This window comes from Lepidochelys kempii, chromosome 5 (genome assembly GCF_965140265.1).
Source record: "Lepidochelys kempii isolate rLepKem1 chromosome 5, rLepKem1.hap2, whole genome shotgun sequence".
In the NCBI taxonomy this organism is placed as follows: Eukaryota; Metazoa; Chordata; order Testudines; family Cheloniidae; genus Lepidochelys; species Lepidochelys kempii.
This window is the reverse complement of record NC_133260.1, coordinates 127,998,732-128,022,899: the sequence shown is the minus strand read 5'-3', so window position 1 is coordinate 128,022,899 and position 24,168 is coordinate 127,998,732. Positions and strand designations below refer to the sequence as shown.

At 47.0% G+C, this 24,168-nt stretch overlaps 1 protein-coding gene across 2 annotated transcripts in view; it reads right to left on the bottom strand.

Annotated features, from left to right (window-relative positions):
* Positions 1-3,080: 3,080 nt before the first annotated feature.
* Positions 3,081-24,168, bottom strand: part of CPLX1 (complexin 1) — a 218,717-nt gene continuing 197,629 nt past the window's right edge. For both annotated transcript variants that reach the window (XM_073345780.1, XM_073345779.1), the window contains one exon: positions 3,081-8,124. In XM_073345780.1, coding sequence (XP_073201881.1) covers positions 7,927-8,124 — 198 coding nt within the window. In that variant the 3' untranslated portion in view covers positions 3,081-7,926. The remainder of the gene's footprint in view (positions 8,125-24,168) is intronic.

The window sequence follows — 24,168 nt, the reverse complement described above, 5'->3', positions numbered from 1 at the left end:
CTCTCTCACAGGGCCCCTCCACTTCTTTATATTTTGATTCTTTCTTGTCTGGTCTCTCCAGCTCCCACTCACCTTCCCAACCATGTAGGCTGCAGTCTGGTTCATACACTTAGTTATTTTTGTGCCAATCGGTTGCTGAGCAGAGAGTGGGCATGACTTTCATGCTCTGGTGAAGAACTGATCAATGGCCAGCGGTGAACTTGAACTCAGTCTTCAGTGCCTGGGGATTTTGGGTGGGACGTCAACGGATGTGAATTTGGGAGTGTGTAGGATTGGGGCAGTAGCTCCAAACATTCCTGTGCACTGGCATTGAAGCAGATCATAAAAGGCATGTTGGGCTCTCAAAACCTTAGGCCCAAATTCAGCAAGGTATTTAAGCACGAGCCCAACTATATATATAAAATGATGGGGTCTAAATTAGCTGTTACCACTCAAGGAAGAGATCTTGGAGTCATTGTGGACAGTTCTCTGAAAACATCCACTCAGTGTGCAGCGGCTGTCAAAAAAGCGAACAAAATGCTGGGAATAATTAAGAAAGGGATAGATAATAGGACAGAAAATATCATGTTGCCTCTATGTAAATCCATCGTACACTCACATCTTGAACACTGTGTGCAGATGTGGTTTCCTCATCTCAAAAGAGATATACTGGAATTGGAAAAGGTTCAGAAAAGGGCAACAAAAATGATTAGGGGCATGGAATGGCTTCCTTATGAGGAGAGATTCATAAACAAGGCCGGCTCTAGGCACCAGCAAAACAAGCAGGTGCTTGGGGTGGCACATTTCTAGGGGTGACATTCTGGCGCCGGCCATGCTGCCCCTAGAAATGTGCCCCCGCCGCCCCAGCTCGTCTCTGCTCCGCCTCCACTCCACCTCCGCCTGCTCCCCTGAGCACGCCGCTGACGCTCCGCTTCTCCCCCCTCACTCCCAGGCTTGCCGCATGCCAAACAGCTGTTTCACGCGGCAAGCCTGAGAGGGAGGGAGGAGAAGCCGAGCGGCGGCGTGCTCGGGGGAGACGGCGGTGGTGGAGCAGAGGCAAGCTGGGGCGGGGAGCGGTTCCTCTACCCCCCTGCTACTTCCTGCGCTCCCCCCACTCACCTCTGCTCCGTCTGCTCCCCTGAATGCGCTGCCTCTCCCTCTCCTGAGAGGGAGGGGGGAGAAGCGGAGCAGCAGCATGTTCAGGGGAGGAGGTAGAGCGGAGGTGAGCTAGAGCGGGTGGTTGCAGGGGGCGGGGGGAACCGCAGGAAGCAATGGGGGGGGGAATGCGGCACGCCCGGGGGAGGAGGCAGGGCCGGGGATTTGGGGAAGGGGTTGGGAAGGAGCGGAGTTGGGGCGGAGCCGGGGGAGGAGGGGGCATGAAAAAAAAGTGGGGGGGTCCAAATTTTTTTTTGCTTGGGGTGACAAAAATCCTAGAGCCGGCCCTTTTCATAAACCTGGGACTTTTCAGCTTGGAAAAGAGATGGCTAAGAGGAGATATGATTGAGGTCTATAAAATCATGACTGGTTTGGAGAAAGTAAATAAGGAAGTGTTGTTTACTACTTCTCATAACACAAGAACTAGGGTTCACCAAATGAAATTAATAGGTAGCTGTTAATTAATAGGCAGTTGTTAAAACAAACAAAAGGATGTATTTCTTCACACAACGCGTAGTCAACCTGTGGAACTTCTTGCCAGAGGATGTTGTGAAGGCCAAGATCATAACAGGATACTGGGCTAGATGGATCCTTGGTCTGACCCAGTAGGGCAAGTCTTATGTTCTTATGTTCACATGCCTCAGCCATCAACTTCACTGCCACAGGGTGACCTTGCTGGGCCACAGCCATCTAAAAATCACCGCAAATGCTTTTTGGACCAAGCGCAATTTGGTCGAGAGCTTCACGTCACAACAAAGCTTGTTCCTTCCAGATACAGGGGACGCCTATCAACCCCAGTCACTGCTCTGCAAATTCTAGATGCCTCACTCAACACCCAGCTGCTCAATAGTTTGCAGAGTTATTATAGCCTATCCTTCCTTTGAACATTGAAGAGTTTTTTTGGTGGTGAGGGGAAAAAGCAGGGACATTTTTCCTCCTCTCATGAGGCTTAACTCCTACTATCAGCAAGTTCTTATGGATTTTCTATTGGCTTTGTCTTAGGAACCACATGATGAATATACATGATGTAAAGGATATATTTTTATTTGCTGAAAATGCTGCATAGACTAACAAGAAGGTCAGTTTGATATCCAATACTCACTCATGGTCCTTCCTAATCTTCAGTAGCTGGCAGAGAAAGTATGACCTACTGTATGCTCCCAAAGAAAATATTTCCTAAGGGAAAACATAAGGCTTGAACATTTTAGGACCAGATTTTGATTCCCCACATGCTGTTTTTACACTGTGTATCTCCACTAACTTCAGTTGTGTTACTTCTGATTTGCATCAGCATAACTTAGAGGAGAATCAGGTCTTTAGAGTCTTCAACAACCTGACAACTTGTATAAACACGAGAACTGGATTCGCTGATACAGTCAATTTCAAAGTAGCTCATCTTCTCCCTGGTTTAAGCTTCAAATCTGCTAAACTTCCATAGGTTTTGATCCTCCACCTTTTATAGCAGGGGGTTGGACTAGATGACCTCCTGAGGTCCCTTCCAACCCTGATATTCTATGATAGGGATGTATTTTCTGATTTTCCCAAGGAAAACTAACTAACAATAACATAGACATGTATCAGAGGGGTAGCCATGTTAGTCTGTATCCACAAAACAATGAAACATGCATCTGAAGAAGTGGGTTTTTTACCCACGAAAGCTAATGCCCAAATAAATCTGTTAGTCTTTAAGGTGCCACCGGATGCCTCATTGTTAACATAGACATGGTTATAACTTATGGTTAATTACCCGTGGGTGTAACATTATCTTGGTGAAGTTTGGACAAGTGAAAAAAAATAACATGCCGCTGTTGTTTTCTGGCATATGCAGGCTCATGCTTCTAAATTACTCCACTACAATTTTATTTGCATATGTACGAGTGAATTTTCTTCTCCCAGGTCAGCATGGTAGGGATTTAATATGAAAGCATTACAAAAAAGGCATGAAATCACTTTATTTTTTTTTATTGGCTGTGATTCCATTTTAAAAGAACATCATATCACTTATCCATGTCATGCAGAAAAAGGTAGCAGGCAAATTACAAATGAAATTTACATTCACAAAGTCTCTACTTTAAATCATCTTCTGGCTGGTTGGAAGGTACTGCATGCATCTTGGAGACACCTGGGGGCATTTCTTTTAGAAAAATGCACCAGCTAGTTAGAGTTTCGCCTTTGTGTGTGTATGTATGTGTGTGTATGTATGAAAACAAGCATTTTTTTTTTTTAGAGGACAGTTACTGAAACATTTTACCGACTCAGCACATGAAAAACATTATCTTGGTAACAGAGTAAAACAGATACAGACACATTTCAGATACATAGGACATTACATTCAGGTCACAACAGTTGATTGCAAACAACAGTTATATTGGTGCGGTAAGCTTGTCAAAAAGATGTGGTCAGCAGCATTGGTATGGTCTTTCTTTGACAAAGGGAAGGGGCTGGGGAAAAACTAGGCTAACATACAATACTAGAAACATAGACAGAGAAACGCCAGAGTGATTTAGCACATGATCTGTTCTCTTTTTTTTAACACAGAGTAGCATTCATAATTAATATTGCAGTCTGATTTCATATGGCTTTCTCTAAAGATAGATGTAAGTCCATGAAGGGCAATGTCAAACTAAATTAGCTGCCCTCCACAAAGTGGAGACCTCTTGATTTTTTTTTTTATTAAACAGAAAGGCCCTGGAGTTATGAAGGAGAAAGAATGGCAAAAAAAAAAAAAAAAAAAAGAAAAGAAAAAAAATGGCTGCCCACCTTTCTGTGTAAATAAAAACCAATTAAAAACAGAAGACCTCATTTTCCTGAGATTGAACATATTGGTGATGCAAATAAAACGATAGCATGGAAAGACAAAGAGATATTCAGAATCCAAACAATGAACCATGTTTCTCTTTGGTCTTGTTTAAGTGCTTTGACATCTGACTGAGCACTGAGCGTGTGGCATTTTTACAGTGCTCTTCACGTTCATGCACAATGCAAGTTAGCTGAAGGGGTTGGGGGTGATGATTGTCAAATTCGGGGTTGGGGAAGTGCCCATTTCAATTTCATTCAAAGCTGTTGAGGCACTCTGGAGCTGGAGAAACCCTCTGAGCTGACCAATAACTTAGTCAAGGTCCAAAAAGTAATTTGAGGCAAATCTTCTCAGCACATGCTGCCTTTCTCTCCCGTAGGGACTGACCTGTACGTAATTCACAGGCAGAGTATCTTATCCATCAGGTTTCTTTACTGAACGAATGACAATATAAAAACTGTGGGCTCAGACCTGCTCCCCCTGAAGTCCATAGTCAATGGCAAACTCCAGTTGAGTTTAGTGGCAGAAGGACTAGACCATACATTGGGAGCTCAGGTGAGAGGGATATTGGCTACAGCTGGGATGAGCTGGGAAACCCGACAATGGTTCTGATGGCACCAATAATAGACCTTGTGAATTTCGCTAGACAAATGACTCTCCCAATTCTGCTTTATGATCCTGATTCCAAGCCAAGTGGAAAGACTACATAGGCCCCATATTTTTGCGCAATTTCAGTCTCCTAGGAGGCCAAATCAAAAAGGGGAATGGAACTTTTAAAAAACAAACCCACTTGTCCCCCCAGGAGCAGCAACACTTACTCCTGATCCGTGAGACCATGCAGCACAGGCTCTTGTATTAGCTACTCCAGGACCCAATCAGTGAATGGCTCAACCACTGTGACCCATTCGATTAAACCAAAGTCTTGTAAAGTCACCTAGAGCTGGATATAATGATGTATTTTCTCTCCGCAAGGCAGACCCTGAAAAACCCAACATAGAACAACAAGAGAAAAGAAAAGGCAAGACAGCAGGCACTACTTGTGTCTCGGGAATAGAGCTTGCATGGAGAGGAAAGTAAATCAATGCTGATGGCCAAAGGACGACTGGTGTCTAAAGCAGGAGCAGAGTGAGCAATGTCCACTTACTTTGTGGAACCTACAGTAGTTTTTGCAGTCTGGTGGGGGTGAGGATGGCTTTAAGGATGAGGAAGGATTTTTATACTTTAAATGGAAACAAGCGGGAGCTTGCTAGTTCTGGAAAGGGAGAACTGAGTGCTTTCATTAGGAAATGACAAATCACTGACAGCTGCTCTGGTATCAAATCTAGGCACACAGATAAGAAACAATGCAGGTGATTGAAGTCTGAGCAGGGAAATTCGTCTCTCTTTAGTGAAAGCGAGGGCAAACAATGCTGACGCTATCTTAAGAAGTCACAACATTCTGCTTTTGCCCATGGGAGGCTGACCTGCAGCTCTCAGCAACCAGCACACAAATTTCCTGGGGCTGGTTTTCTAAATCCCATTCCTACTCTAGTGAATTCTCTGGACACTGACTTCGAAGGAAAGCAAAAGTCCGCCAGCATGCGCTAGGGGTTTGGAGCATGCTCATTACACCGGTCCACAAGTGGCAGGGAGTGTACATCCCATAGGCCGTCTGTTGCAGTTGGTATGTGTGGTTCTATGGGTGATGCTAAAGGGACTGTGTTTACAGCCTTGTTCCACCTCCCCTGCTTAAATCCAGCACAGCTTGCTCCTGTCTGGCTCATGTAAGAATCTAATTAGGAGCCCCATTCAGAAAGATGCTTAAGCATGTGCCTAGCTTTAAGCGGATGAATAGTCTCACTGGAGCCAATGGGATTGCTCAAATGCTATCTGTGGCATGTAAAGACCGAGTTCTCTGCTGGTACTCAGTGGGTGTAGCGCCGATCGCTGCAGGGAAGTGTAGTCTGTCTATACCGGCAGAGAATCTGACCCCAAGATTTTATCGAGCTCAAGAAAGAATAAAATTCAGAATGGGTATTCAGAGCAAAACCCCGCAGGCCAGACTCACAGGGAATAAAGCAGGCACACTGCCACTGAAGTCAACAGCAATGCACCCACCAACCCCAGCCTGAATTGGCACCAGTCCTACAATTTGGCTGTTGATGAACAGGATATTCTACAATGGCAATCCCAGGCGTACTTAACTCAACAGTCGGTTTTATACTAGCAAATAAAAACGTCTTGTTCTCAGCACCAGTCGGCAGCAGGCACACAAAGCTGAATTACGTCTCCTACTAAATCTGCATCTACGGTATATTTTCCCCGCTGCCGTCCATGCTAAGTGGCTATTTACTTGCAAATATGTTCGAAATAACGAGTAACCATTTGTTTTCCAAGCTTGGGCTAGCACAGGGCATGTGGCAGTGTAATGCTGCCAGACAAATGATCAGCTTGTTAGAAGTCGCCTGAGACCGTTTCTTTTCTCATGAGATCAAGACATGGTGCTGACCAGAAGCTCCAGACATTTACAGTGACTCTGAGCTGAGAGAGTCCCAGAACCAAATGTCAGCTCTACAAATAACAGACCAGATGAAATGATGAATAACTGTGTAACAAATAAGAGTGTACACATATACTCACTGCAGTAGCAAGACAGCATCGTCTGGGGACAATGTGTTGTCTGACACCATTAGGTTGGGAGACATTCTAAATCCATCTGAATTTGAGAAGGTTTTAAATGTGACAGTACGAGAGTCCTGGTCCAACCTTCCCATCACTGGGTAAATACGCAAGGGTATTTACTGGGTAAATACCCAACGATGCCACCCAACATTATAATAATACTTAGCCCCTGTGCAGCACTATACAAGTATTCACCTTTTGACCCTCACAACATCCCTGTGAGGTAGGTAAGTATTATTATCTCCAGTGTATAGATGGAGGGACTGGGACAGAGAGGTTAAGTGACTTGTTCAAGGTCAAAGAGGGAATTAGAGTCAGCATGGAGACTAGAACTCAGGAGCAGTTCCTGCCTCCTGGTCCTGCTCTCTGACTAGAAGCCCTCCCCTCTCTGATGCTACCTGGGGGAACAGCGCATAGCCACAGCAATTGCTGGAGCTGGAATGCCATTCCTGGAAACACAGCTGGGAACGGCATGATTGAATATGCCACTGGGGATCTTTGCCGAAAGAGGAAGGTTGGGGAGTCTAAGTATCCACTCCACTCAGTGGTGGGCTTATAAGGCCCCTGGGTTGGGAAGTTCTGTACTACAACACCACCGAACCAGTCTGGTCTAGATCTAATGACAGCACCGTCCACACTACACTCTGGTCATGCTATTCATTGTATGGCTATTCCCAAAGCAACAAGACTCTTGCTTAGATTCTGAGGCGGCTGGTTTCTACCATCAACACCTGGTGAGGAAGGCTCAGCTCTTCCACAGCTCTGAGAATGGTGTTGGAGATAGGAGTTGCACATGGTTCACTTTCCAAATGATCTCTTATTTATGAGGGTTATGGAATAAAATGGAAAAGGTCTGTTTCCATGGGAAATGGAGGCATCCCTTGCTACAAGAGATGTACCAACAATGAACAACCAGGGTGGCTTGATCAACTATCATATTAAAAATTATAATAATAATTAAGGAAAATAAAAGAAGCCACTGCTCACTGTTAGTGAACACTCCTTCCTGCTTTGGGTGGAAACAAACATGAGGCTTTTCCTTTGCTCTGTTTAATGTACAGTTGCCTTATTTAACATACATAGTACTATGGCTTATAATAAAAGTTGTGTAGACTGCAGCTCATTAATCCTTACATCCATTCAGAGGCGTCTACTGGATGTGACTATGTACAAAATAGGAATGGATGGAATCTCAGGGGGCCAACGGAGAGGTCGGGGACGGGGGTTAGAGTGGAGGGAGAGAGTGGGGTTGTGTGATGTGTGGCAAGATTGTAAATTCTCATTTGAGAAATCCATTGCTTTACTGTTCATGACAGTCTAACAGGCTGCAGCCATTACTTCTTGAACATGTCTTGAAGAGGGCCAGGTAGATATTTGATGACTGTGTCTAGAATGCTCTCCTCTTCCTCCTCTTCCTCATCCCCACAGCCGGGAGGTATGGCCTTCTTTGGACGTGTCAGACTCCCCTCAGCATTGGCTTCCAGCGCAGCCTGGGCCTCGGCTTCTCTTTCTTCCTTCTTCTTTATCCCGTACTGCAGGGGGAAAGAACATACTGTCAGACACCCAGCAAACAGAGCGGCGGAGGACATGAGGGGGTCCATCAAACATTGACATTTGCTCTGACAAGGATCCTGGCTCACTGCAGTGCATTGTGTTAAATAATCATGAACCTTTAAAAAGGAATCTGCTTCCAAATGTCAGCTCAGCCCTGCTGTAGAAACCTGAGGTGCTAATGAAAATAAAACTATGCCTCTGACTGCTGCAATATCTGCATAATTGTTAGCAGCCTTCTGTTCCCTACATAGGGAGCAGAGACATCCTGTTAAAAGCAGCCCCTCCTAACCACTGCCCATTACTCTAATGATTATGTCCCTCACCAAGACAATACAAACTTGTGTTTTTTAAACTTTAAAACGTTTGGGTGGCATTATCCATAGTGCTCAGTGTTAGCATAAGGGAGTGTCTACATGGAGACACTCAGGAAAGTTAATCTGAATTCACTTTTAAAGTGGATTAGTTAAACCACATTAAATGCCTGGGTGGATGCCCCTATTCGGTATTTACAGTGGCCTGAATATAGTTTAGCTTAATTTGTTTTGAAAGTGAATTAAGCTAAACCAAATTCAGGAAACTTTAATTTGGAAGAGCATCCATACAGTGGTTTAATGCAGATGAACTAATGCACTTCAAATTTACACCTTGTCAAATTGGATTAACTTTCCTGAAACCAGGTCTACACTGCAAACCTGTATCGCTATAATGATGTTGCTCGGGGCTGCAAAAAATCCACATCCCTGAGCGATCTTGTTACACTGACCTAGCCCACCCCCATGTAGACAGCACTGTGTTGACGGTACCTGAAGACAAGCCCTGAGTGTCCCCAGTATTAGATAAACCCTAATACTGAACCTGCAAAGTCAAGGGGAGCTTTATCCCTGGGAGCAGAGTTAGGCCAACACTATGCACAATTGTGAAGGACTCGACGCACCACAAGACTTTGGTATGTCTACACTACAGAGAATACACCGGCATCACTACAGGGCTGTAGCTATGTCAGCATAACCCCATCGTGTAGACACAGCCTACACTGATTGAAATGATTTTTCTGTTGGTGCAAGAACACCATCTCCCTGAGCGATGGTCGCTAGGTTGACAGAAGCACTCTTCTGTGGACCTACCCCAGGGGTTCGATCAGCAAGCTACAGGGCTCAGGGGTGTGGATTTTTCACGCCCCTGACCAAGTAGTTATGCCTACCTCAATGTTTCATTTTCTATCCTGGGACCAGGCAGTAATGGCACTGCGGAGAAAAAAATGATTAGCAGGCAACAGGAATCCATGAAAGCAGAGGGGTGAGTTTAGCACAACTGATGTGGCCCCGTACCTTGCCTCTTCCTTATCCTTTAGATAGGAATGAGACCTTTGAGCTCAAAACATACCTTCTTCTGAGCTGCAGCCTCTGGAGGCACAGCAAGCTTCTGTACTCCTGTGTATGAATCTGACTCATTACTGTTTGAACAGAAACATTCTCAAGCCTGCAAGTGGAGTGGAGATTTGCTACTGTCCCTGAGAATTAAAGTCATGAAGCCGAGACTCTACATGTGTAACAGAATTTTATTCTAGGGTTCTATATTTAAACAACAGCATTCACTAGAGAAACATAAGACCTGCCAGACTGGGTCATAGAATATCAGGGTTGGAAGGGACCTCAGAAGGTCATCTAGTCCAATCCCCTGCTCAAAGCAGGACCAATCCCCAATTTTTGCCCCAGATCCCTAAATGGGCCCCCACAAGGATTGAGCTCACAACCCTGGGTTTAGCAGGCCAATGCTCAAACCACTGAGCTATCCCTCCTCCCCGCCCCTTTTTTTTAAAATACAAATATTTATTTATTTATTTTTAAAAAGTATCCTGTCTATGACAGTGGTCAGAACCAGGTGTTTCAGAAGCAGGCATAAGACTGGAAAGGTCTTGGCTGCCAAGATCTGGGTTTGACCCACCTCAAGGAATAATTTCTATACCACCACTCCCAATTCCCCGATGGCCATTACACTTTTCAGGGTAGTTTCAGACGTTCCTGTTACTTCCAGAAGAAGTTGCTTTGAGTTTACGGGAATATTAGAAAAAAGCACTTCAGCTCCAAGTTATGTACAAACCTACAGCATCCAAAATACCCTTAGGGCACTCCTGTAGGCTCATTTTCATTTCAGTTGAGCTGAATGGATGAAGAGGAGTCTAGAGGTAGCTGAGATTTTCTGTGGGACGACCTGTCTGCCTGCTCTGAATGCGTCCATACCCCTCCTTCCATCTTGCCCACATTCTAATTAAAGCCCTGAATGGAATTAAGATTAAATTTGATACAGCAGATTCACAGGGTGACTAACTAGCCTGAACCTCTGTAAAGGCCAGCAAGAATAAGTGTTTTTGAAAAGAAAATTACATGGGAGTTCAAAGAGCTCAAAGGATTAGAGTGGCACAAAGTGCTCTGTATTTTCCTGGTACCATCAGTACACTGCAGTGGAATAGGCACGCTGCAGATGCACTTTTCATGATTTGCTCTTTTTATTTCTCCCATTACATAGATCTGGCGTAATTTGTTGTAATGCCAACAATTCAGCTCCATTCTCTCGCAAACTCTACCAGACCAAAGTGTGGCAGGTCTCATCAAGAAACTCCTCAACATTTTCTATTGAAAAAAAGTTTTCCTGCCTTCCCTCCCCCTCACCATTAGATCTGAGAGTGACAGATTCCCAAAATTAATACAGGAGATTAAAGGAACGCTTTCCTTAAAGTCCAATTAATTGCAAATGCCAGCCCCCTTTTATGTGTGTGTGGGGGGGATATTCGCCTCATTATTTTACCTCCTTTTGATGCTAGGCAGCACACGAATATCTTCCATTCAACTCCAATGACATTTCATGGAAAGGTTAGTTAAGACAAATTATTCTTTAGTTAGGTGAGGGGCCAGTGGCAGCCTTCGTGTGCCAACAGATGGGGCGCAGAAGGAATGGCCGTTGCGGGGGCACTACAGAGGAAACAACTCCGTGGGCTGCTCTGCATTGTTCAGTTAGCTGACAAATGTTAGATCATCTCCATCAAATATGCACGTCCCCAGACGCGCCTTTGGACGGAAATCCCTCTCACCCCTTGGTTACACCAGCTCTCCGAGTGGGCGAATTGGTTCCGCCCCCGTGTTAGTCCTGATTTCTCGAGGCTGCCGTGGTCGGCGGAGACTTTGTGGCTCTGTGGCAAGGCAAGGCGAATGCGGAGGTTCCGAGGATGCCCTTTGATAACTCTCAGAGGCGTTTGCCTTTCCGAGCGCCGGTAGCCTGAAAAAGCCGGTGCCTTTGTACGAGCCACAGCAGCTGCTCGGTTTCAATCCTGCGCTGCGCAGGGGGCGGCACCCCGGGGTGCAGAGGGCCAAAAGGGAGAGTCTTCCCCGCGCACCTTGCACGTTCAGTCTGCAGAGTGGGGTGGGGACTGCAGAGCCGGGAGTCCTGGATGGCACGGCTCACACCTGTTTGTCTGTTCCTCCCCAGAAGCGGCCATGCGATTATCCACAGAGCGTCCACAGGCTCCGGGCCGAGGGAGAGCCGTGAACCGTCGCCATGCGCGCCTGCTCTGATTGGACTGGACAATGCGGCATGTGTGGACAGCACCAGGCGTGCGAGCTGGACCGGGCAAGCGCATACCCCGGCTGCAGGAATGGAAGCCTGATGCGCCCAGCACACACTGCAGTCTGAACTCAGCAAAGAATTTAAGCATGTGCGTAAGTATAGGCACATGGGTAAGTCCCGCTGGCTTCAATGGGAGTGAAGCACATTTAAATACTTTGCTAAAACGGACCGTGGGCAACGAATCAGGATTAGGGCTACTGAGAAGGACAAGAAGAGACTGCATGCCTCTCGCCAGGGCTGAATGGTCAGCCCGAGAATTCCTTCCGCACGCTTAACCCTGCCCTACCCAGCCCACAGGGGCGCTGGCTGCCCCCCTTAATGCCCCCCCCAGCAGATCTCAAAGCCCCTTCCAAAGGGAGGTCAGTACTATTATCCCCCTGTTACAGATGTCTCATCTCTCCTTACACAGCCCCGTCTGTTATTCCCCGTTCACCTTCGTTCCCACAAAACCGAACGAGAATAACAAAAAATTACTTTTTTTTTTAAATACAAGCAGAAAACACGAAAAAGCACGTTCCGAAAAGATTGTCGATGGCCTTTTCTGTTCAACTGTATGGATGAGGAGCTTTAGATTGAAAGCAGAAGCTAAACCAGTCGCAATTACGAATTCTGGCGACCGCGTGGGCACTGTTCAAATTGAAACAAATTCACACTCCCAGCTGGGCTGCGGCGCAGAGCTGGAGTTCCCTGTGCACCGAAACACGCGGGGGGGGGGGGGGGGAGCGATACTGACAAGAGCTAAAAATCTGGTTTTGTATTGAGTGAAACTGACTTAGCTTCCCTAGGTGAGTAACTGCTGCCGCAGGTAGCCAAAGCCAGGTCAGTTTCGCTTCCGCTGCAACATGATTTAAATGCTCATCAGGCACCTTTCCATTTAAAGGATATTCTGTGATTGTCCCGAAACAAGCAACCAATTACATAGATCCGGAAAGCTTTGCTTGACATGCCACTTGCTTGGTGCTTATATAAGCTTGTCTCAGAATCAGCTGCTGTCATCCTCTGCAGTTCACTTCACAGGCAACGAAATTAAAATAAACGGTGTGGGCCTGACTGGGGAAACCTGCTACTATGCTCGCAGTCAGTGAGTTAATATATTAATTTGGTGGTCTCTGGAAATATCCGTGCCGACTCCCGTCACCATTAAAGAATAATTACCAATTTTGCTCTGTAATCATTTCAAACTATTTCAACTTTTTTTTGGCAGCTAATTATTTTGCTCTCACCTAAACTATGATTTGGGGTCCTTGCAAAACAGAAGTTAACACACTGAAACTATTTCTCTCAAGTTACTCCACAGCACGCCAGGGTGTGAATCTACAGCCCCCCGGCTTGCCGCGGTGACGTCCCACGTGGGCCCAGCGAGCGAGTGTGGTTTGGGTGCGACAGGACTTTCACTGCATCGTAGCTGTAGATTCGCCCCCTGGCTTGCTACAGGGAATCACAGGCCATCAGGGGTGGAAGGGGCCCCAGAAGGTCATCCACTCCAACCCCCTGCTCAAAGCAGACACACAGTAACTTGCCAGGTAGCCACGTCAGGTGTTTATGTTCAGAGCAGCTGTTGGAAGAAATTCTCAAGTTGCCGCAAAGTTAAAAATCCATCTAAGAGGGACCAGCAGCCAAAAATACAAATGTCCGTTCCGTGGGTGAGATCTCCAGCTGGTGTTAATTGGCAAGGAAATTGACGTTGCTCCATTGAGGTCAATGGGACAGATTCCCAGCTGGTGTAAATCAGTGTCACTCAATTTATAATACCCGCTTAAGGATCTGGCCCGTTATCGCTTAGCCCAAATATGAAAGATTTCCTTAGCTGAACAGTAGAGACCATTGGTGTTAACTGTCGGTATGTCCTGGCACACAAACTGCCTGCCAACTAGCCAGGACTACTCTCATGAGGGGGCTCTGTGCCTTCCCTGCCCCCAGGCTGCCCCTGAATTCTCTCAGGGAAATGCCTAGTGGGTTCAAACGTGCCAGGATTTTGGATGGTGCCAATATATGCCGTTCTTTTATAATAACAAAAACCTTAATTCTGAAAAAAAACAACCCCACAACTGTTTGTTTGGGTTTTTTGCTACTTTGTTCGTATTAATTAATTTAATTCCATAATGAAACTCAGACAAGTCAGAGGTGGGAGAGAAATAATATGGAACATCACTGGGGATACATTTTACTGTGGGAGAGCTAAGAACCCAGCACCGCAACGGATCCATTTAATTTCTGGCTCTGCCGAGGGCTTATGAGGTCAGCACATGAAAAGGATGAAAAGAACATGTGGTCATCCCAAATGACTCTGGAGGGGCTGCCAAACTAAACAGAGCCTGGCAATCTCGGTAGTGTGGTGGGTTGAATGGAGAAAAGAAGGTAGAGAAAGGATTTTTAGATAACATAAGGGGTACATATTTAGCACCGCACACGGGGAATTATGCAGCTTTCACCGGCTCCCCGGGCACAGCACAAAAACTTTTCCCTGAGTTTGAATTTTAGTATCACACAGTCCTGTAGCTTTCGGTGCTGAGTCGTTCCCGTGTCGATTAAGAGTTTATTAATGATAGAAAAAAGCCAGGCAGAACCTGGTCTGCCTGGAAAATGTGCTCCAAGGCCAAATGGTCGGGTTGAGCATGCACAACTCAAGAGCAAAGCAGTCAGGGTACAACAGAGACAGGAAATAAAATACCAGGAAAGATGGCAAAAAGGAAAGGGGGTCGTTTGGTGATGGGGGGAGTTTTGGATCTCACCCCCTCCCGTCTCTTCTATCTGCTTAGTGCCTGAGGTGGGCTCAGGGACCAGAACTTACCACTAGGGGGCTGCACCCTGCAGAGCTTCCAGCGGCTGAGCTCATTGCATATAGACCAATGTCTCCTTGCATCCCTCCACTCCTATCCCCTTCTATTTCTGGGACTCCCTGCAACTCCCCTCCCCCTGCCCTCCTGGTAGGTGCTCTGTGTGCTGCCTACTTCCCCTCCAACACATGCCAGGAGGTCTGTGTCCCCCCCCAAGGTTCCCCTCCCACCCCTCCAGGCCAGGGGCTCTGTGTCGTCCCCCCCCCCGGGGGTCTCCTCCCGCCTTCCATGCCAGGGGCTCTGTGTGTCCCCCACACCCAGGTTCCCCTCCCATGCCAGGGGCTCTGTGTGTCCCTGTTTGTCCCCAACATTCTTATGCTGGAAGGTTTTAATGGCTGCCATCCAGCCTGGAGGCAGATTAAGATTCACTGGGGCCCTGGGCACAAAGAGACCCCGGAGACCCAGGGGTGCCAGAATCGGGGGAGCCAGGGGGGGCCATGCCCACCCACTTTTTAACATGGGTGTAGTAACCTTGGGCAGGTGCAGAGTGGCAAGGGCTAGGCTTAGCAACAGGGGAGCCGATAACATGATCAGCTCCCCACCGCAAAGCCCAGCCCCTGTGAGCAGCACCAACCTCTTCGTGATGGGGGGCTAAGGTGGGCCTTACGCCCCACTCACCATGGGGCCCTGCCCCCTGCTCCTCCCCTTGCCCCAAAGCCCCACCCCCTGCCCTGCCCAGGGAGCCCGGGCCACTGTGGGGAGACCTGGACCCTCCACCTGCCCTGGGCGGTGTGCCCTGAGGGGCGGGGACATGGAATGGGGGCTGCTGTCGCCCCCCCCCCCACAATGCCCCTGCCCATGGCCAATTTTTATGTCTATTACAGTGGTATGTAACGACCGCAGCTGCCTTTCTGCTCGGTGCTTTCCCTGGCATAGCCGGGGAAAAGCCTCAGCCCAAAGGACTCGCAATCTAAACAGACAAGCCAGACAGAGGCCTAACACAAACTGGCTCAGCTTTGCCCAGCAGGTCAGTAACAGAGCTAGGAACATGACTTAGGTCTCTGGACTCACAGTCCAGGGCCCTAGCTAGTAGACCATGCTCTTTGGGGCAGGGGCGTGGTTTCATAGAGCTCTGCAAAATGCATAGCTCCCTGTGAAGGGCTAGGTAACTAGCAATGAGAACTATTCATCAGAAATCGGGGTGCGGATTTCCCTGTCTACACTGAATACATTAGAGCTCGGAGCCCCTTCCTGATCCCACTCAGTCAATGGCATGATTTATGCCGTGTGCTGGTATTCAGTGTGAGATAAAAGGGGTGGAATCTGGCTCACTGGTTCCCCCCCAAAAGGAGTCTAACAGTGAAGCTATAAGGAGCTGCCAGCCAGTCTGTTCATTACAGCACAATAAGATTTAGAAGCAGGATATATGCACTGCCAGGCATTGAAAGAAAAATCAAGGCGGGGTGTTCTGGGCATCCCCCCCCCCATGTGGCTGTGTTTTGCTTTGCCAGCATTTTAGAGCAGGTCCATGGCAGACACCCGTGTTTATTTCTCTAGTTGACTTTGCTAAGGCTTGCATTTTTCAGTGTGTTATGCCCTGAATATATGCACTTGCATATTTCTAAGCTTCTCTTAATTCACAGCTAGTTTGCAGCTGTGTCTTAGCGGCGCCCTGTTCTTCCGCATATTTTGACATTAAGGCGAAACGGTTCTTTCGCTCAGTATCAATTTTTTGCTCCTGTTCTAAAAACCCCTTGTAATTTTACATCCTAATTATCCCAAGGATTACAGAACGTTTTCATGGGATGATCCCACTGCCACAAGCAGGCAGTGATCTAGAGCTGTGCCAGGCAGCTTGGGAGAAATGAGAACAGGCCTGTTGCTAATTAGCTCCTGGGAGGAGTTGGACGGACTGTTAGCCAGTAGCACAGCTCTTAGGTTTCAATCCTACCCCACTGAAGTCAATGGGAGTTGTTCCACTGTCTTGTATGGAAGCACAATCATGTCCTTAACTCACCAATCAAGGTACCAAATGCCTGTTTGTTTTGATTTAGGGAAATTATTATTATTGTTTCACTGTGAAGGCTTTAAAAAGCAGGCTCAGATCCACGTCATTGATAAATGCCATGGATTTCATGCCACTACTTGCATCAGTATAGGGCCCAGTTCTGCAAGGTACTTAAGCGCATGTTTAATGTTAAGTACTTGAGGTTGAAGTCAATGGGACTGTGCATGTTCTTTATATTAGGCATATATGTAAATGCTTGCTCAATTCATAGATTCATAGACTTTAAGGCCAGCAGGGACCATTCAATCATCCAGTCTGACATCTTCTATAACAAAGCCCAGAGAATTTTATCAAGTTCCTCCTGTACTGAGCTCAATTACTTGCGTGTGACTGAAGCCGAGAGGCAGCCGGCTTGGAACAGAAGACTTCAGGAGATGGAGAATCCATCACTTCCTCGCCAGTTTGGTCCACTGTCAATAAGTTGGTGCCTTGTGAAGGCGTAAACAGGCACCAAAGGGCTTTGGATCAGGCCCAGAGTGACTGACTGAATCATTCAAAGGGGATCTGAGAACAAAGCCCTGGTATAAACCCAAGTACTGCTTGTGGATTATTATCCCAATGAACTGGCTTTCCAGCTCACAGGGCTCTGTTACCAGCACTGCAAGGAGCACCACTGGAAGTGTCTTTAAGGGTCTGCTAGTACAGTTCCACCCAACCCCATGGTCACCTACTGAGGCAGCTATCATGAGCTATTTCTAGGTGCTAGCTCATGTCTGTCTTCCTTCCAGGCAATTACTCCTCCCAGCTGCTGGGTAGATATACCTCAGAGAGAGACCCAGGTTCAACCAGTCAGAGGGGGTACTCGAACCTGGGTCTTATGTACCCCAGGGTCGATCCTTAACCAGTGGGCTATTGGGTATCCTAGTCTTGCAAACTCTTTCACCAGAAATTCCATCCTGGATTTGCCACCCCTGCCTGACACAAGGCTCATCAAAACCGATATGTTCCCACAGTTTCAAGTTTGATGAACTGGCTTTCTCAGACCAAAAAAAAAAAAAATCGACAAAGTCCAGGCCAGCTTGAGTTTTCAGCTTGGGAACAAGCATTGCTCTTTGTGAAAGGTGAAAATGACTCTTCCACAGATCCTATTCTTCAGTCGGAGGATCAGTGCGGGTGCTGGTGGATTCAACAGGCACCAGAAATGAGAAAGGAAGTTGAACAATGTTCAGAAAATGAAGGCTTTTGAAAACGAACGTGTAAAATTAACTTATTGAATTGCTCTTCAGTGTCTTTTGTGACAAAGTTCCTGCTCTACTATTGGCGGATTTGCTCGCCTTGGAGCTTCACGGCAGCCCTCAGCTTGGCCGTTTTTCTGAATTCACAGTCCAGGTCGACTCCTCCTGTGTCTGACCAGGAGTTGGGAGGATTTGGGGGGAACCTGGGCCCACCCGCTACTCCGGGTTCCAGCCCAGGGCCCTGTGGAATGCAGCTGTCTAGAGTGCCTCCTGGAACAGCTGTGCGACAGCTACAACTCCCTGGGCTACTTCCCCATGGCCTCCTCCCAACACCTTCTTTATCCTCACCACAGGACCTTCCTCCTGGTGTCTGATAATGTTTGTACTCCTCAGTCCTCCAACAGTCTGCGTTCTCACTCTCTGCTCCTAGTGCCTCTTGTTCCCAGCTCCTCACATGCACACCACAAACTGAAGTGAGCTCCTTTTTAAACCCCAGGTGCCCTGATTAGCCTGCCTTAATTGATTCTAGCAGCTTCTTGATTGGCTGCAGGTGTTCTAATCAGCCTGTCTTAATTGTCTCCAGAAGGTTCCTGATTGTTCTGGAACCTTCCCTCTTACCTTACCCAGGGAAAAGGGACCTACTTAGCCTGGGGCTACTGTATCTGCCTTCTATTACTCTCCTATAGCCATCTAGCCTGACCCTGTCACACTTTGAATAGTCGGTGTGCCCTGCCTGTTGAGATGGCAGTGAGATCAGCTCTGCCTTCAATTTCTCCAGGCTGTGCGGTGGGACCAGATTTGACCCATGGCAACACTATGTCGGGAGTAGGACCAAGCTGCCGGTTCTGAGACAGTAAGCTCTCTGAGGCATGAACTGTGTTTTTATTAGATATATGTACAGCCCCTCGCACAATGAGATCCCAGTACCTGCCTGGGCCTCTGCTTGGTCCTGCAACACAAATAACAAAGATTGCTACTTAGAGCGGGACCAAGGCACAACTATGTCATTGGGGATAACGAAGTCTGGCCACTCTCCACAGCACTTCTGCAGAGTATAGAATATGGTGTCTGGTGCATTAATAATTACAAAACTATGGGGGGGGAAATCACTGCAGGCCCATTCAGCGGTAGGAGCTAATTATTTCTGAAGAGCTGGGACTGTGACACGTCTTTGCTGTTGGAGCTTCAAAACAAAACAGACAGCAAGAGAGATGGCTAGAGGGAGAGAACGAAAGAGATAACGGATGAGCCAAATGACTCCTTAAAAGGAATGGACAGAAGATGAAGGGAAGGGAGAAGACGCAATGATAACACACAGGAGGCACCTGCGTTGGAAGTTAGAATCCCATTTCCTACTGGTTTTCATACACCCTCAATTCTGCCTCCTGATCACTGACACTTAGAGTATCCAGGTTTCACCCCTGGCCCAGTGGTGTTGCATATTGTTGCACAGAACATTTATTCCTGGGTGGGAAAGGGGTGGCGGGGGGGGGGGGGGGCTGATTTGCTTCACCAAGCAGTGCAACAATTAGCATCCAGTTCTTTATATATGCAAATGGTGCAAAGTCTTGGTGCTAACAACAGAGGCCTGGGTGTGGGACAGGCGCACACACACACACGCACACACACACACACACCCCAGGCTCAAGGCATCAACCCCCAAAACACTTGCGTCCTGCCTCCTCCCAGTACAGCAAGAACAAATCAGAGCTGTTCAATCTATTATAAGCACCCAGGATGCTCCATTAGGCACAGTCATCTGCTTTGCCAGACCCTGCTTGCCAGGTGTGAAAAGCTCTATTTTCCTTTTCATAGTCTCATCCATTATTTTCTCAATTACTGCAGTAGCTCTGGAGTGCTCATAACCCAGCAGCACATGTCTGGGCACGTTATGAGACAGGCCCCATGTGGATGTTCCTGGCTCAGCGCTGGGAGGAGCCGATAGCTTGTCTGTCCCAAGTGACGCGTGATGTTGATGCCATCAGCCAGCAAACGAGAACACCTATCTGCCCCCTCAGAGGAGTTCATCTGCAGCTTGGGAGGCTCAGGGATTGCTCCTGCTCTGTGTTGCTGAATTAGTGCTGGTTGGACATGCAATTCTGAGGATTGCCGCATTGATCACAAGAACCTTCACAAACCCATGAATCAAAGTCAAGTGACGTTCAGAAGCTAAATCCCAAGCGGCTAATTCTTCTGGAGGTTGGCGATTGACAGCTGAATTATTTCAACGCTCCCTGTATGGCCTCTTCAGAATTTCTAGGGAACTGCTAATAATGAATTACAAAACTTTTGAAACGTGTTCTGTCTCTGGTGTGTTACATTTGTTTTCAAGTAGGTGCAGTTGATCTTCACATTACAAGTTTATGCTGTACTGTACATTTGATAAAAGTGCTCAAAGTACTTTGAATGTAGTATCCACTAAGCAAAAGTGACAGAGCATAGTACATATGACCACAGTAGGAGAGTGAAATCAAAAGGCATTGTAGCAAGTCTTCAGATATATTAAGGCTGTTATAAAGCGGGCTGTGATCAATTGTTCTCCATGTTCAGTGAAGGTAGGACAAGAAATTATGGGCTTAATCTGCAGCAAGGGACACACAGAAAGATTTTCCTAATATCTAACCTACCTATACAGGTAGTTAAGCTCTGGAACAGGCTTCCAAGGGAGGTTGTGGAATCTCCATCACTGGAAGTTCTTATGAACAGGTTGGACAAACCCCTGTCAGGGATGGTCTAAGTTCCCTTGGTTCTGCCTCAGCACAAGGGGCTAGACTAGATGACTTCTCGAGGTCCCTTCCAGCCCAACATTTCTATGATTCTATGAAGTGATATTATTGCCCAGAAGACATTAAGTCCCTCTCTAGCCCAAATTCACTTTTCCAGTTGAGATCCACTACCACAGAGGCTGCTCCATCATCATTGCCACCTTCATTATAGACTCTAAGCACCTCACATAAGCAACATCCCTGCAAGGTAGGGTAATATTATTCCCATTTTACAGAGGAGGAACTGAGACCCATGAGGTAAAGTGACCTGCCTGATATCACACAGGAAACCAGTGGCAGAGCTAGGACCTGTCCAGTGCCTCACCCACAAGACCATCCTTCCTTCTCTGTGGATACCTTCACAGTCACTGAAGACTCTTCTCAAACAGAAGCACACGTCCTCCTCACCAAAATGATGCTCTTTGTCAACTGGATTCTTGGGAACGATGCCAGAGACCCACTGACTTTGTTGCTGTGTCCTTCCCCAAGCCCACTGCTCTCTTATGATCTAACAGCGTGCGGAGCTTCCTCTTCCCTGGTTCTCTAAAGCAGAAGAAATATAATGAGGTTGTGCTGACTCCCTCTAGTTGAGCTTCAAAATAGAGCTGTTAGCCAGAGACATAGGAAGGGGGCCAGCCAAGCATGAAGATGACCTTATGGATTCATATCTTTCATCATAAAGCAGCAGTTGGGGAGAGTTGAGCATCTCTCAGCAGCCAGCCAAAAAAGGGAGCTTTCAGAAGGAGCAGCTGTCTCTGTAAGGCAGACATCTCTCTTTCTGTGATTCCCAGGTAAGGTGTCGCAGCACTTTCCCCTCTCCTGTGCAGTCCATATGTGGAAGTTACACTGGCCTCAATGCTGATGTTCCCCGTGGGCCTTGCATCCTCTGTGCACACGGTGGAGCAGCACTGTGAGATGCAACAGGAGGGCCCTAGTGAGTGCGATCACATCTTGCTCCAGTGATGGTCTCAGTGACTCTAGAATCTATTGCTGACTAGTAGCTAGCAGAACATTCATCCAGCTCATGTGGCAGAGGCCAGGGTTTTTCTTGTTGAAGATGCTGGGTCTGATCTCCGGGGACCATTACACCATGAGCTCTCTGAACTCCTGGGGGCAAAGCTGGAGGGAACACGGCCCCCAGGATGACCTTCCCCTTGGATAATGGAACCAGCTATCATGCTTGCATCTGTGCTTTTCCAAGTTTAGTGTAATCTGGACGGCAACGAATTTTTTCAGGCAGATGGGGACACAGAATGTTCCTAGATGCACATTCCACTGGAATTCCAATGGAGCATGGGGTCAATATGTGCTCAGCACCCATGATGCAATTGCCAGGAAGCCCAAAGTGTTGCTTTGCAGCATGTTTCATAAAGGAAGTCTGTCTTGAATAGCTTCCTTGAATGGAAGGGATTATTGGACATGCATTTTGACAGTGTGTTAGGCTCATCCAAAGGTTCCATTTATTTATTTATTTTTCAATTGCCTCTTCCAATTTTTCCGAGTCAGTTTTGCAGTCTGGGCAGCAAGGCACAATCCTGCTTTGCTAAAAGCTCCGGGGAGGTGAGCTAGGTGATTATCTAGTACTTGTTGTGAGACGAGTTCGGTTTTCTACGCAGTGCTCTTGGGATTTTGCTGAATACAGTCAAACTGTACCATTCCCCCTTTTGTGGATCCTCTCATTATAACATTCCGCCTGATAATACATCTGAAGAGACCATGAGGCTGAGTCAAGACTCACTAAAATCAAAAGCGATTAATCAATTATTTTCAACCCTTTGAATTGAACCTCACTCTGAAATGCAAAAAACGCTTTTAAATCCCATTAGAAAAGCCAGGAAGAGTAAAAACCCTTTCATGGGAATGCTTAGAAGAAGAAAAAAGCTTCCAGCAGCAAAGAGAATTCAATAAGATCATACTGCATGTTTATTTACTTGTCACAGCCTTTAAACAACAACAATCCTCAGCTCTTTCCATCGGTAGAGTTCAAAGCACTCTACAAAGGAGGTCAGGATCATTCCCCGTTTTACAGAGAGGGAAACTGAGGCACAGGGAGATGAAATTACCTGCCCAAGGTCAACCAGAAGACCAGAAACAGGATGAGCATGCATGTCACCTGACTCCCAGTTCAGTACCTGACCCACCAGGATGGGTCAGTCTTCAGAAGAGAGACTGGGGCTCAGGGCACCCGGGTCCTATCCGGATTCATTGTATGAGCTTGGACCAGTCACTTCACCGCTGTGTGCACTGACAGCAGAGGTGATTTACAGCGGGAAAGGGGGCTGAATTCATTTAACGTTTGTAAAGCACTTGGAAATCGTTGAATGAATGCAAGAGCAGTTGTGGCTGCATCTTGAACAACTTTAGCTAGCAAAATGAAAGATAACTACAGTCTGAAAGGGACCCTGTCATGCCTTGTAGGACCAGAAGGTATTTTAAAAACTTTTTGTATGGCAAAATTTGGTCTGCAGAGCCTTTGTGGGTGAAAAGAAAAGGAGTACTTGTGGCACCTTAGAGACTAACAAAATGCATCTGATGAAGTGAGCTGTAGCTCACGAAAGCTTATGCTCAAATAAATGTGTTAGTCTCTAAGGTGCCACAAGTACTCCTTTTCTTTTTGCGAATACAGACTAACACGGCTGCTACTTTGAAACCTGTCTTTGTGGGGTGAGTTACTGAATAATAAAAACCCACAAATGCACCAACCTGCACCAAACTGGGAGGCAGAATAGTCTAAGGGATAGAGCATTGTACTGGGAGACCTTGGTTCTATTCCCAGCTCAGCCACTGGCCTGTTGGGTGACCTAAGGCAAGTCATGGTGCCGCCCTGTGCCTCAGTTTCCCCATCTGTATAATGGACATGCTGGTACTCATCTCCTTTGTAGTGCACTTTGAGCTCTACTGGTGACAAGTGCTATAAAAGAGCTAGATATCATCATATTTATAAAATGCTAACAATACCTAGCCCTTACGTATGCTAGAGAGAGTGTGATTTCAAGGGCATTGCTTGTACTTGAAATGATCAAGGCATTATTTTCAAAATTATTAAAACCCCCTGTAGGTCTTAAACTAATCTCTAACTATTAGGGGTTAGGCAGAGATTGACCCCTCGTGGGATGGGGCAGATTACCCCACATCTACCTACTGGGAGTTTCTGTCACCTTCTCTGGAAGCAGTTGGAACTGGCCACTGTTGGAGATAGGGTTGTTATTATTATTATGTGCAGTACGACCGGATCTAGAGTTCAGGTCATTACATGGCCCACATCCAGTTCAGGGCCCCAATGTGCTAGGAGCTGTACAGACGCAGTGAGAGACAGTCCCTGCCTCGAAGAGTTAACATTCTAAATACTGAACCAGGTGGACCATGGGGAGGGTAATCTGCTGGCTATATTGCATGGACACACTCAGCGGAAGAGGGCCTGTGGAGCCACCGCCCTCTGGAATACAACATCAGGGCGGAGGGGGCTGTTTCAAGGAAGGTTTGGCTGCTATGTCTGCCTGTACTCCCCTGCTCCAAGGTGCGACTGCTGTGGCTTATAGGCTTGTCTATCCCTGTAGGCCTCCACAGCAGGTCAGCTAGCGAGAGCTAGTAGTAAAAGTAACTGTAACTGTTTAGG